Source organism: Telmatherina bonti, assembly GCF_933228915.1.
Source record: "Telmatherina bonti genome assembly, chromosome: 13".
In the NCBI taxonomy this organism is placed as follows: domain Eukaryota; kingdom Metazoa; phylum Chordata; class Actinopteri; order Atheriniformes; family Telmatherinidae; genus Telmatherina; species Telmatherina bonti.
In genome coordinates, this window is record NC_136611.1 from 37,233,403 (window position 1) to 37,247,408 (window position 14,006).

The 14,006-nt window shown below is 46.2% G+C and overlaps 1 protein-coding gene across 2 annotated transcripts in view; it reads right to left on the reverse strand.

The window, feature by feature from the left end:
• Window positions 1–14,006, reverse strand: part of ppm1f (protein phosphatase, Mg2+/Mn2+ dependent, 1F) — a 34,174-nt gene that overhangs the window by 1,924 nt on the left and 18,244 nt on the right. For both annotated transcript variants that reach the window (XM_079251308.1, XM_079251307.1), the window contains exons 3-7: window positions 7,971–8,101; window positions 3,364–3,566; window positions 3,097–3,285; window positions 2,680–2,823; window positions 661–754 (exon numbers count right to left, since the gene is read on the reverse strand). In XM_079251308.1, the coding sequence (XP_079107434.1) occupies window positions 661–754; window positions 2,680–2,823; window positions 3,097–3,285; window positions 3,364–3,566; window positions 7,971–8,101 (761 nt within the window). The remainder of the gene's footprint in view (window positions 1–660; window positions 755–2,679; window positions 2,824–3,096; window positions 3,286–3,363; window positions 3,567–7,970; window positions 8,102–14,006) is intronic.

Genomic DNA, 14,006 nt, shown 5'->3' on the forward strand with positions numbered 1-14,006 from the left:
GATAAATAAATAAACAAATAAATATGTAAATAAACGTATTTAATTAAAGATAAATAAATAAATGAATAAATAACTAAATAAATGTATTTAATTAAAGATAATTAAATAAATCAATATGTAAATAAACATATTTAATTAAAGATAAATAAATAAATAAATATGTAAATAAAAGTATTTAATTAAAGATAAATAAATAAATAAATATGTAAATAAATGTATTTAATTAAAGATAAATAAATAAATAAATATGTAAATAAATGTATTTAATTAAAGATAAATAAATAAATAAATATGTAAATAAACGTATTTAATTAAAGATAAATAAATAAATGAATAAATATGTAAATAAACGTATTTAATTAAAGATAAATAAATAAATGAATAAATATGTAAATAAATGTATTTAATTAAAGATAAATAAATAAATAAATAGGAAAAGAAGAAAAATTCCAGTGAAAGCTAAACTAAAAAGATGGGATTGAGCCTCTTTTTAAAAACATCTGCAGTCTCTGAGGTCCTCCGGCTGTTCCGACGGGCAGGACGTAAAACCGGAACGAGGTCTCGCCGTCTGGTCTAGTGTTGGTAAAACGCCGGTACCAGAACCTGAAGGCAACCGCAGACATGGATGACAAACAAGCAGATTCCTGCTGAGTGACTCACCGATGGCTCTGGACACAGCGTAGGTACCATTAACCCGCCAGCAGCCCATAAAGGTGATGCAGCCGCCCAGATCCTCAATCCTCCTCTTCTCATCCTGGAAAGTGGAGAAGAAACATCAGTTTCATGTTGGTCCTCATGAACACCTCCTGTCTCGTCCAGCAGTGACCAAAGACCCGCATCATTTCAGCTTCTGCCTCTTCTCTAAGCTCTGTCTGCTGAAGTTCCAGCTGTAAACGCTGCTGCTCTCTGTCCTCCAGCCGTCTTCAGGCGTCTTCTGCTTCCTGTTCAAACAGCATGGCGACCAGTTTAAACTCTTGGTACTGGTGCTACTGGGAACCTGAACTGAGCAGATGACCCTGACCTGGTGCAGAGACTGCCTGGAAGCAGCAGATCCACATTTGCTGCATGAAAGAGAGGAGCAGACAGTGACGGGGTTTCTTCGGGTCCCAGATGGAACCCTGGACAGTTGGATTAATCGCTGCTTTAAGTTCTGCAGGCTTCTGACCTGCGGTGTGTCTCTGATATAACAACATGGTACACACTTCTACCCCTCTCCCTAAAAACAGCAGGAAACCCTCGACCCTTCAGCCAGTCGTGTAAGTACACAGTACACACGTGTATTTGTACACAGATGTATCATTTGCTGTTTGTTTGGTGCTTTTCTTTGTACATAAAGCAGAGTTTAGCTGCAGGATTCTTCTCCCTCTCCCCTCCAGTCTTCCTGACACACCGTCCACCCCGTCCACACCGTCCATACCGTCCACGTCGTCCACCCCGTCCACACCGTCCATACCGTCCACGTCGTCCACCCCGCCCACCCCGTCCACACCGCCCACAACGTCAGAGAAGACAGATCCTGTCTTCTCTGTATATATAGATATATATATATATATATATCTATATATATCTATATATATATATATATATATTGAATCAGTATGTTTCAATATAATCAATGCTATGAGGATAAATTTGTATTCCTGTGTGATTCAGCTGGAGCTCTTCCTGAACTCTGCATGACTTCAGCATCATGTGACCAGTGGTCCCAGTTTACTGTGTGTGGATGAGAGGGAAAAGGTCTTTGTGTAGCTGCCACTGTGATGAAAAGCAAACTTATGTTTTGCTTCAACATTGGCTCCCAGGTATGACAGCTAGCTGGAACATGTTCTGAGTACCAGATAAGTCTTGCTTAAACAACGAGGAGCCAACTTCATGACGCTGCGTTGTGCATTATAATGGTCTAATGCACGCCTCCGAGTTGTTTATTCTGCTTCTACCACGGTCCCACACAGTAAACATTTTGTAACAAGTGTTTTTTTTTCTTATTTACAAAACTTGATAAATATGCTAAAGTATAGGAACTACTTTACGTTGGCATCTGTGTACTTTTTATGCTAAACAACCGTTGTCAAGCTACAGCGCCATCCTTCGTTCACCTGTCAGAAGCAGCTGATTAGCGCGTTGCTATGGTGACGCCCCGTAAAGGAGGGATGTTACAGTGATTTAACTGCGTGTGCGTATATACGAAAATAATGCAGCCAGTTGGCGTTAGAATTACCACCGATCTGGGATATGGCCTCATCAAAGCATCCAGATGAGGCTGTAAATGAAGTTGCACCAATCAGCAGATTGTTTCATCTGACATACTGTGTTTCTGGAACAATGACGGCAGCAAATACTAAACCTAAAGCAGATGTGTCCGAGGTGAAATCCCATCGTCTGTGTAACGATCACGTTCAGCCGCTGAAAGTGTTTGGGATGTCTCAGAAACATCAGCTGATGGTGGGCAAATCAGCTCCAGGCACATGAGGCCGGGGATCGTAAACACCATGCGGACAGCTAGCGCCATCTGAGATTTCATCACAGGGACTCATCACCAGATATTGCTGTCCGAGTTTTGAGTAAAAGTAGATCCTATTGGCCATCACTGCTTTCAATCGCTCTGACATTTCCTGGAAATGTTCTGGTTGTGAACTGGCACCACACAAACACAGCTGCTACAGTGTGTGTGATCGTTACCTCTCTTTCTGGTTTGTGGGGGTTCATGAGGGGAACAACTTGTCCCTTTCTGACCAGTACGGCCTGGGAATCTCCGAGCCAGGCCACAGTCAGCTCCCGGTCCTGGATCAGTATGGCCACTCCTGTACTTCCACTCCGCAGACGCTGCAAACACAAACCAAAAGGCGTGGATGGAAAACCCTCCTTGTTGCTCTAAGGACTGTTTCAGAGAGCTGGAACAGCCTACTGGAGGATGCACTGGTCTTTTTCTATGAAATGGAAGAAATATCTTTCTGTTTCACAAAAAAAAAAAAAAAAAAAAGACTCAGGTAAAGCAAATATTTATTCCTCCATTTTCTAGACAGGGTTGCAGGGGCTGGAGCCCATCCCAGCAAGAACAGATGAAACTTCCATGTGATCAGACAGACAGGTCAGTACCTCTCTCCTGGCTTTGCTTCTGAACATGTCGTCTGTGTGTTTGAAAGCACTTTTAAAAGCCGCCACGGTGTCACTCTGCAGTGCTTCCTGCCGACTCAGAACAACATGGAGGTGGGTGGAGGCGTAGACAGCAGCATCCACCCCTCCATGGCCATCAAACACAGCGTAGTAGGCGCGCTCCACTCCGTCCTGGACAAACATCGCAGTGAGTTTATGCAGCGACACCGGAGATGTGCTAAAAGCCCCGAGTTGGTTGGAGTCTGGTACCTGAATCCCAAACAGCTGGTTGAACTCCGGCATGACCAGGTGTTTGTCCTCCATCTTCCTCCTTGTGTTCTTGATGGCGTGAACCGAGCAGTGAAGGAAACGAGAGCTGGAGGGCTTCAGTGTGGGCGGGTCCATGTGCCACGCCAGTGCCACGCCCACCAGTCTGTTCAGAAAGAGGCGCTGGACCGCCTCCGACTGGAGTACTGGCAGGAAGACGAACAGAGGAAGAAAATGCATCTCAGCCATTTGTTTCTGTCATCTTCCACATCAGATTCCAACCATGCCGTACCCTCCTTCAGATCACTGGTTCCCACTGCCGTACCCTCCTTCAGACAACTGGTTCCCACTGCCGTACCCTCCTTCAGGCAACTGGTTCCCACTGCCGTACCCTCCTTCAGATCACTGGTTCCCACTGCCGTACCCTCCTTCAGGCAACTGGTTCCCACTGCCGTACCCTCCTTCAGGCAACTGGTTCCCACTGCCGTACCCTCCTTCAGGCAACTGGTTCCCACTGCCGTACCCTCCTTCAGACAACTGGTTCCCACTGCCGTACCCTCCTTCAGGCAACTGGTTCCCACTGCCGTACCCTCCTTCAGGCAACTGGTTCCCACTGCCGTACCCTCCTTCAGGCAACTGGTTCCCACTGCCGTACCCTCCTTCAGGCAACTGGTTCCCACTGCCGTACCCTCCTTCAGATAACTGGTTCCCACTGCCGTACCCTCTTTCAGATAACTGGTTCCCACTGCCGTACCCTCTTTCAGATAACTGGTTCCCACTGCCGTACCCTCTTTCAGATAACTGGTTCCCACTGCCGTACCCTCCTTCAGACAACTGGTTCCCACTGCCGTACCCTCCTTCAGGCAACTGGTTCCCACTGCCGTACCCTCCTTCAGGCAACTGGTTCCCACTGCCGTACCCTCCTTCAGGCAACTGGTTCCCACTGCCGTACCCTCCTTCAGACAACTGGTTCCCACTGCCGTACCCTCTTTCAGACAACTGGTTCCCACTGCCGTACCCTCCTTCAGGCAACTGGTTCCCACTGCCGTACCCTCCTTCAGGCAACTGGTTCCCACTGCCGTACCCTCCTTCAGACAACTGGTTCCCACTGCCGTACCCTCCTTCAGACAACTGGTTCCCACTGCCGTACCCTCCTTCAGACAACTGGTTCCCACTGCCGTACCCTCCTTCAGACAACTGGTTCCCACTGCCGTACCCTCCTTCAGACAACTGGTTCCCACTGCCGTACCCTCCTTCAGACAACTGGTTCCCACTGCCGTACCCTCCTTCAGGTAACTGGTTCCCACTGCCGTACCCTCCTTCAGGTAACTGGTTCCCACTGCCGTACCCTCCTTCAGGTAACTGGTTCCCACTGCCGTACCCTCCTTCAGATAACTGGTTCCCACTGCCGTACCCTCCTTCAGGTAACTGGTTCCCACTGCCGTACCCTCCTTCAGGTAACTGGTTCCCACTGCCGTACCCTCCTTCAGGTAACTGGTTCCCACTGCCGTACCCTCCTTCAGGTAACTGGTTCCCACTGCCGTACCCTCCTTCAGGTAACTGGTTCCCACTGCCGTACCCTCCTTCAGGTAACTGGTTCCCACTGCCGTACCCTCCTTCAGGTAACTGGTTCCCACTGCCGTACCCTCCTTCAGATAACTGGTTCCCACTGCCGTACCCTCCTTCAGGTAACTGGTTCCCACTGCCGTACCCTCCTTCAGGTAACTGGTTCCCACTGCCGTACCCTCCTTCAGGCAACTGGTTCCCACTGCCGTACCCTCCTTCAGATCACTGGTTCCCACTGCCGTACCCTCCTTCAGATCACTGGTTCCCACTGCCGTACCCTCCTTCAGATCACTGGTTCCCACTGCCGTACCCTCCTTCAGATCACTGGTTCCCACTGCCGTACCCTCCTTCAGATCACTGGTTCCCACTGCCGTACCCTCCTTCAGATCACTGGTTCCCACTGCCGTACCCTCCTTCAGATCACTGGTTCCCACTGCCGTACCCTCCTTCAGATCACTGGTTCCCACTGCCGTACCCTCCTTCAGATCACTGGTTCCCACTGCCGTACCCTCCTTCAGATCACTGGTTCCCACTGCCGTACCCTCCTTCAGATCACTGGTTCCCACTGCCGTACCCTCCTTCAGGCAACTGGTTCCCACTGCCGTACCCTCCTTCAGGCAACTGGTTCCCACTGCCGTACCCTCCTTCAGGCAACTGGTTCCCACTGCCGTACCCTCCTTCAGGCAACTGGTTCCCACTGCCGTACCCTCCTTCAGGCAACTGGTTCCCACTGCCGTACCCTCCTTCAGGCAACTGGTTCCCACTGCCGTACCCTCCTTCAGGCAACTGGTTCCCACTGCCGTACCCTCCTTCAGGCAACTGGTTCCCACTGCCGTACCCTCCTTCAGGCAACTGGTTCCCACTGCCGTACCCTCCTTCAGGCAACTGGTTCCCACTGCCGTACCCTCCTTCAGATCACTGGTTCCCACTGCCGTACCCTCCTTCAGATCACTGGTTCCCACTGCCGTACCCTCCTTCAGATCACTGGTTCCCACTGCCGTACCCTCCTTCAGATCACTGGTTCCCACTGCCGTACCCTCCTTCAGATCACTGGTTCCCACTGCCGTACCCTCCTTCAGATAACTGGTTCCCACTGCCGTACCCTCCTTCAGGCAACTGGTTCCCACTGCCGTACCCTCCTTCAGGCAACTGGTTCCCACTGCCGTACCCTCCTTCAGGCAACTGGTTCCCACTGCCGTACCCTCCTTCAGGCAACTGGTTCCCACTGCCGTACCCTCCTTCAGATCACTGGTTCCCACTGCCGTACCCTCCTTCAGATAACTGGTTCCCACTGCCGTACCCTCTTTCAGATAACTGGTTCCCACTGCCGTACCCTCTTTCAGATAACTGGTTCCCACTGCCGTACCCTCCTTCAGACAACTGGTTCCCACTGCCGTACCCTCCTTCAGATAACTGGTTCCCACTGCCGTACCCTCCTTCAGATAACTGGTTCCCACTGCCGTACCCTCCTTCAGACAACTGGTTCCCAATGACTCAAACAATGATTCCATACAAACTGCACATACAGCAGGTCTCTCTGTGTTTATTATTACAATTATTATTATTATTATTACCGTATTATGTATGAACTTCAGCTGGTTCACAACCCAAAACATTCAAGTTACCATGACTACATCATGTATGGATGAGCTCATGTGGCAATAGGCATGTTTTTATTGTCGGACCCTCCGTGACAAACCAGCAGAAACACAGTGGGCCGCCTGGATTTAACGAAGCGAAGACTGGAAAGTTCCTGCATGCATGATGGTGTTTCAGCTGGAACTGGTCATTTAGCCCGTCCTGATGCAGGAGCAGCTTCACAAACATGTCTGAATGGTCAGCAGTGACCAGAAAGGTAAGATCATTGGCATGAAGCAAAGAAACATCCAAGAAGATGCAGAAACTACTAGAACTGGGTTCAGGTCTGTCCCATACGTCATTACAAACTGGACGGATGGTGGGAACCACCATCATCCAGGAAGAAAACTGATCCAACAAACATCCTGAATGATGGTCATCACTTAAACGTCCAAACAACGAGACATCATGTGGTCTGATGAGTCCACATGGACCCTGACCCTGTTCCAGACTCGTCATGTGGTCCGACGGGTCCACATGGACCCTGTTCCAGACTCATCATATGGTCTGATGAGTCCGCATGGACCCTGTTCCACACTCGTGATGTGGTCTGATGGGTCCACATGGACCTTGTTCCAGACTCATCATGTGGTCCGACGGGTCCACATGGACCTTGTACCAGACTCATCATGCGGTCTGATGAGTCCACATGGACCCTGTTCCAGATTGATGGATCATCAGGGTGATCCGAGAGGCAGATGAAGTTAAGCAGACATCATGTGATTGGGAGTGGAGTGACAAGAGCTCATTTGGGTTTGTTGAAAACCAGACGCGCTGTGGCATTCTGGATCATCTGCAGCGGTTTAACAGAGCATGCAGGCAGACCTGCCAGTCGGGAACTGCAGTGAGCGATGCGTGAGATGACCAAAGACTGACTCATGTGTTCTGTCAGGTACGTCTGATTCTCTTGATGTTGGAGAGAGCAAATCGGCAACATGGACCATAAAGGTCAGCTGGTCATCCACCATGACACCAAGTTCCTGGCAGCAGACGTGGAAACAAGTGTGATAGAGTGGAGCTTCACACGTATCTGCGGAGTTGAGGAAGGATTGGCTGGACAGACAATGAGCTCTGTCTTGGACAGATTGAGCTGAAGGCGGCGATCCTTCATCCATGCAGAGATATCAGCAAGGCAAGCTGATATTCTCAGTGAAACGTTGTGTCGTCTGGTGGGAAGGAGAGGAAAAGCTGAGTGTCATCTGCATAGCAGTGGTAAGAGAAGCCATGAGAGCTTATAGTCTCTGTCTGAGGACTGTAGAACCATTTTCTGTGAGTCAGTTCATTCCCTGTACTGTGTGCACATCAGTCCTTTTTATGGATGAGTCGCATGATGCACATGTGAAAACTTAAGATGGCGGCTGACTTTCTTCAACACATCAACATACTTCAAACTGCAGAAAACTCACAGGCTTCTTTCTCCTCCTCTTCCTGGTTGGCTTCAGCTTCCTGGACGCAGTGGAAAGGTGAAAGGTCACTTTTCAGAACCTGGGACAGCGCCGCCTGGCACATTAGGGCACTGAGGCCTGGAGGACAACCCCTGGATCAACACAAATACAAGTCACATTCTGGGTCAGGAGGTAGGGTTTGAGACCAGACGAGTCATCTGTTACTCAGACATCTGAAAACAAAATGACATTCCCCTGGTGGAGATGACTGGATTTAGGAAGTGTTACCATCCCGACTCTGCTAGGGGACAGAGGCAGCAACAATAAAGACAAACAATAAATGGTACATTTACAACACAAGGTTTACGACCCAATCAAAACTAAAAAAAAAACCAAGACAAAGGACAAAACAGTTCTTAAGGTCAGAAGCAGCTTACACCACACAAAACCAAACAAGACCAAAACATTCCACTACAAGGACTCTTACAGGCAGCTACAACAATAATCCAACATCTAGCGTGCCGTTTCTAAACAACCACAGCTGCCCTGAATGCTCATCAGCCTATGTAGCAGAGTTTCAGCAGACGAATGGGCCAATCACAGGTGAGGTATCCCAAATCCAGACAGGTTGACGGCACAACTGGGTCTGTGCTGTGAAGCCAGTCCTGGGCTTTACCAAATAACACAAGAGGCCTGAGGCTGTAACAGAAAGCAGGAAGTGGGGAGAACAATGGTGTTTCTGCAGACAGGATGTCATATCTTCCACACACAGAAATATATGAGCAGAGCAGGGACACAGTTTCTATTTTCTGTGTTCAGTTTTAGCACATCAGGCTGCTTTATGATTAAAACAAAATGTAAATAAAACCAAAACAATATGACTTAAAAATCTCACTAAGCCTTATTTTATTCCCAACATGATATAAACAACAATTAGACGTTCAGACTGAGAAATGTTCCCGTTTTAATGGGAATGTGAATCTGATGGCATCAACACGTCTGATGTTTAGCATCGTTAGCATCTCCTCTTTCTCCAACATCTGTCTGGAAACATCTGGGAAGTGAGGAGAGCAAATGCTGAAGTTTTAGGAGAGGAAAGTCATCCCGTTCTGCTCTGATGCAGGATTCCAGCTGCTCTGCTGGACCTTGTTACTGGATTTCTGCTTCCATGATGCTCCAGATGTTTTGTACTGGTGAAAGGTCTGGACTCCAGCAGACCAGTTCTACTGTTCCACCATGCTGCTGGGATGGATGCAGGATGTGGTCCAGCATGGTGAAATCTGCAAGGTCTTCCCTGATAGAGACGCTGTCTGAATGGGAGCATTGATGGAGCTTCCCAGATGTGGAAAGTGCCCACGCCATCGGCACTAATGCAACCCCATCCCATCAGAGATGCAGGCTGATAACAAGCTGGATGCTCCAGAGTTACTCCAAGCACAGAAGCAGCTTTCTGGATCAGTTTGTTGATTCTCTTCAAGTCTCTGGTTCTGATGCTACTACCCCAGCAGATGCTGCAAAGCTGACTGCACTCTCCACAACAGACTTCTAGAAGATATGCAACATCTTGGTGCAGACGTTAAACCATCTCAGCTTCCTTAAGAAGTACAGTCTGCTCTGACCTTTCTTGTAGATGTAGTCAGTGTTGCATTTCCAGTCCAGTTTGTTGTCCAGCTGAACTCCAAGATACTTGTATTCCTCCACCACCTCCACCTCCTCTCCCAGGATGGAAACAGTGCTTTGTTTATTCTTCTTCCTCCTGAAGTCAACAATCATCTCTTTTGTTTTGCTGCTATTTAATATGAGATGATTGTCACCGCACCATTTAACAAACTGACTGACCAGTTCTCTGTACTCTGCTTCTTGTCCATCCCTGATACACCCCACAACTGCAGAGTCATCAGAGTATTTCTGCAGACGACAGGACTCAGAGTTGTACTGGAAGTCTGAGGTGTACAGAGTGAAGAGGAATGGCCAGAGTACAGTTCCTTGTGGTGCACCAGTGCTGCTGACCTCCATCTCAGACACACAACCTTTCAGTCTCACAAACTGGGGTCTGTTTGTGAGGTAGTCATAGATCCAGGTGGTTGTGGAGGTATCCACCTGGAATTTATGGAGCTTCTCATATAACAAAGCAGGCTGAATGGTATTAAAAGCACTGAGAAATGAAAGAACATGACCCTCAGAGTGCTGCCTGAATGGTCCAGATGAGAGTGTGCTCTCTGGAGCAGGTATATGATGGCATCTTCAACCCCAAGTCCATTACGATATGCAAACTGGAATGGGTCCTGAAAGGTGTTTACTTGCTTGTTGAGGTGAGCCAGTAAGAGTCTCTCCAGGACTTTCATGATGTGAGATGTCAGGGCAACTGGTCTGTAGTCACTTGGTTCAGCTGGTTGTGTTTTTTTAGGCACTGGAACAAGGCAGGAGGTTTTCCACAGCACTGGGACTCTATTTAGTCTCAGACTGGTGTTGAAAAGGTGCTGGAGAATCGGACATAGTTGTTTTAAGTAGTTTTTGTGTTGCCCTCAATAACTCCCTGTCTCCATCCCTGAAGGCTTTCTTTTTTATGTTCAGCAGCTTTTTCAGCTCACTGGTGATCCAGGGTTTGTTACTGGGGAAGCACCTCACTGCTCTTGTTGGGACGATGCTGTCCACACAGAAGTTTATGTAATCTGTCACACACTCAGTCATGGCGTTGATGTCGTCTCCATGAGGTTCACAGAGGACGTTCCAGTCTGTAGCCTCAAAGCCTCCTCTAAGAGCATCTTCAGCTTCAGCAGACCAGATTTTGATAGTCTTTGTGATGACTGGTTGCTGCTGAACGATGGGCTTGTAGGTGGAGGTGAGAAGAACCAGATTATGGTCAGATCTTCCTAAAGGAGGCAGGGCAGAACAACTGGATCCATTATTCATATTTGCATAAAATAAGTCCAAGATCTTATTTTCTCTGGTGGAGCAGCTGACAAACTGCTGGAATGTTGGTAGAGTTGCAGAGAGGGAGACGTTGTTGAAGTCTCCGGAGATCGCCATGAATGAGTTTGGATGCTGTGTTTGTAGCCGAGCAACGACGGAGCTGATGACATCACAGGCTGTGTCTGGTGCGGTACCAGGTATTATATAAACCGCTACCAGAATAACACAGGTAAACTCTCTGGGTAAATAATATGGACGGAAGCTCACAGCTAACAGTTCCATGTCCCTTGTGCATATCTTCTCCTTGACAGTAACATGTCCAGGATGACACCAACGCTGGTTAACCAGCACTGCAATTCCACCACCCTTTAGCTTTCCGCTGTGTTGTCTACTGCGGTCTGCACGGACCGTTTTAAAGCCCGGTACAGACACATTACAGTCAGGGATGTGTTCATGCAGCCATGTCTCGGTGAAGCACATAATACTGCACTCTCTGTATTCTTTCTGACACCTTGTTAGCATCTCCAGCTCGTCCGTTTTGTTAGCTAGCAATCTCACATTACCCATGAGGACGGTCGGGAGAAATGGTTTAAATCTCCATCGCTTTCTCCTCTGTCTGACTCCTGCTCTGCATCCTCTTCTCTTTCTTTTCAACTCCATCAGGATTTGATGTGTTGTTTCACTGATAATCCTGATTTGAGAGAGGTTAATCAGTTGATCCCGATTGTAAACAAGTCTTTCATTGCCATGGAGACTCATCATAACAAGTCTTAAAAGAGCCAAAACTAGAAAAATCTTCCTCGCAGCACACCCTCGGAACTGGCATAAAATCCTCAGAAAAAAAGACTTAATTTTAGGTAATATCTATGTGAGAAAAGTTTGTACTTTTGAAAAATCAAGATAGCAAGTCAGAGCTACTACAATTTGCTGCCATCAGACGGCGCAATCTAGAATGGGTAGAAGAATAGAATCTGAGCATAGAATTGAGAATAGAATTTGAGAATAGAATCTACAATTAAACCAGTTACAGAACTGACCTGTTCCCAGTTAAACCAGTCATGTTGCTGACCTGTTCCCAGTTGATCTGAGCCCAATAGCACCATGAATAAATACAGTATCTTTGATTTGATGAAGTGGTAGAACATCTCGGTTTTGTTCCAGTGGAAATAAAATATGAGTTGATGAGATTTGGAAATGAAATTTTTCTGTTTACATGTACAGGACTTTATAACACCAGTCTGCATTTTATAACACCAGTCTGCATTTATAACACCAGTCTGCAGTTTATAACACCAGTCTGCAGTTTATAACACCAGTCTGCATTTATAACACCAGTCTGCAGTTTATAACACCAGTCTGCATTTTATAACACCAGTCTGCAGTAGTAACACCAGTCTGCAGTTTGTAACACCAGTCTGCAGTAGTAACACCAGTCTGCAGTTTATAACACCAATCTGCATTTTATAGCACCAGTCTGCAGTTTATAACACCAGTCTGCATTTTATAACACCAGTCTGCATTTATAACACCAATCTGCATTTATAACACCAGTCTGCATTTATAACACCAATCTGCATTTATAACACCAGTCTGCATTTATAACACCAGTCTGCATTTATAACACCAGTCTGCATTTATAACACCAGTCTGCAGTAGTAACACATTTATAACACCAGTTTGAAGTTATAACACCAGTCTGCATTTATAACACCAGTCTGCAGTTTATAACACCAGTCTGCATTTTATAACACCAGTCTGCAGTTTATAACACCAGTCTGCAGTAGTAACACCAGTCTGCAGTTTGTAACACCAATCTGCATTTATAACACCAGTCTGCATTTATAACACCAGTCTGCATTTATAACACCAGTCTGCAGTTTATAACACCAGTCTGCAGTTTATAACACCAGTCTGCATTTATAACACCAGTCTGCATTTTATAACACCAGTCTGCATTTATAACACCAGTCTGCATTTATAACACTAGTCTGCATTTTATAACACCAGTCTGCATTTATAACACCAGTCTGCATTTTATAACACCAGTCTGCAGTTTATAACACCAGTCTGCATTTATAACACCAGTCTGCATTTTATAACACCAGTCTGCATTTTATAACACCAGTTTGAAGTTATAACACCAGTCTGCATTTATAACACCAGTCTACAGTAATAACACATTTATAACACCAGTTTGAAGTTATAACACCAGTCTGCATTTATAACACCAGTCTGCAGTAATAACACATTTATAACACCAGTTTGAAGTTATAACACCAGTCTGCAGTTTATAACACCAGTCTGCATTTATAACACCAGTGTGCAGTTTATAACACCAGTCTGCATTTATAACAACAGTCTGCATTTATAACACCAGTCTGCATTTATAACACCAGTCTGCAGTTTATAACACCAGTCTGCAGTTTATAACACCAGTCTGCATTTTATAACACCAGTCTGCAGTTTATAACACCAGTCTGCATTTTATAACACCAGTCTGCAGTTTATAACACCAGTCTGCATTTTATAACACCAGTCTGCAGTTTATAACACCAGTCTGCATTTATAACACCAGTCTGCATTTTATAACACCAGTCTGCATTTTATAACACCAGTCTGCAGTTTATAACACCAGTCTGCAGTTTATAACACCAGTCTGCATTTAGAACACCAGTCTGCAGTAATAACACATTTATAACACCAGTTTGAAGTTATAACACCAGTCTGCATTCATAACACCAGTCTGCAGTAATAACACATTTATAACACCAGTTTGAAGTTATAACACCAGTCTGCAGTTTATAACACCAGTCTGCATTTAAAACACCAGTCTGCAGTTTATAACACCAGTCTGCATTTAAAACACCAGTCTGCAGTTTATAACACCAGTCTGCATTTATAACACCAGTCTGCAGTAGTAACACATTTATAACACCAGTTTGAAGTTATAACACCAGTCTGCAGTTTATAACACCAGTCTGCAGTTTATAACACCAGTCTGCATTTTATAACACCAGTCTGCATTTTATAACACTAGTCTGCAGTTTATAACACCAGTCTGCATTTTATAACACCAGTCTGCATTTTATAACACTAGTCTGCAGTTTATAACACCAGTCTGCATTTTATAACACCAGTCTGCAG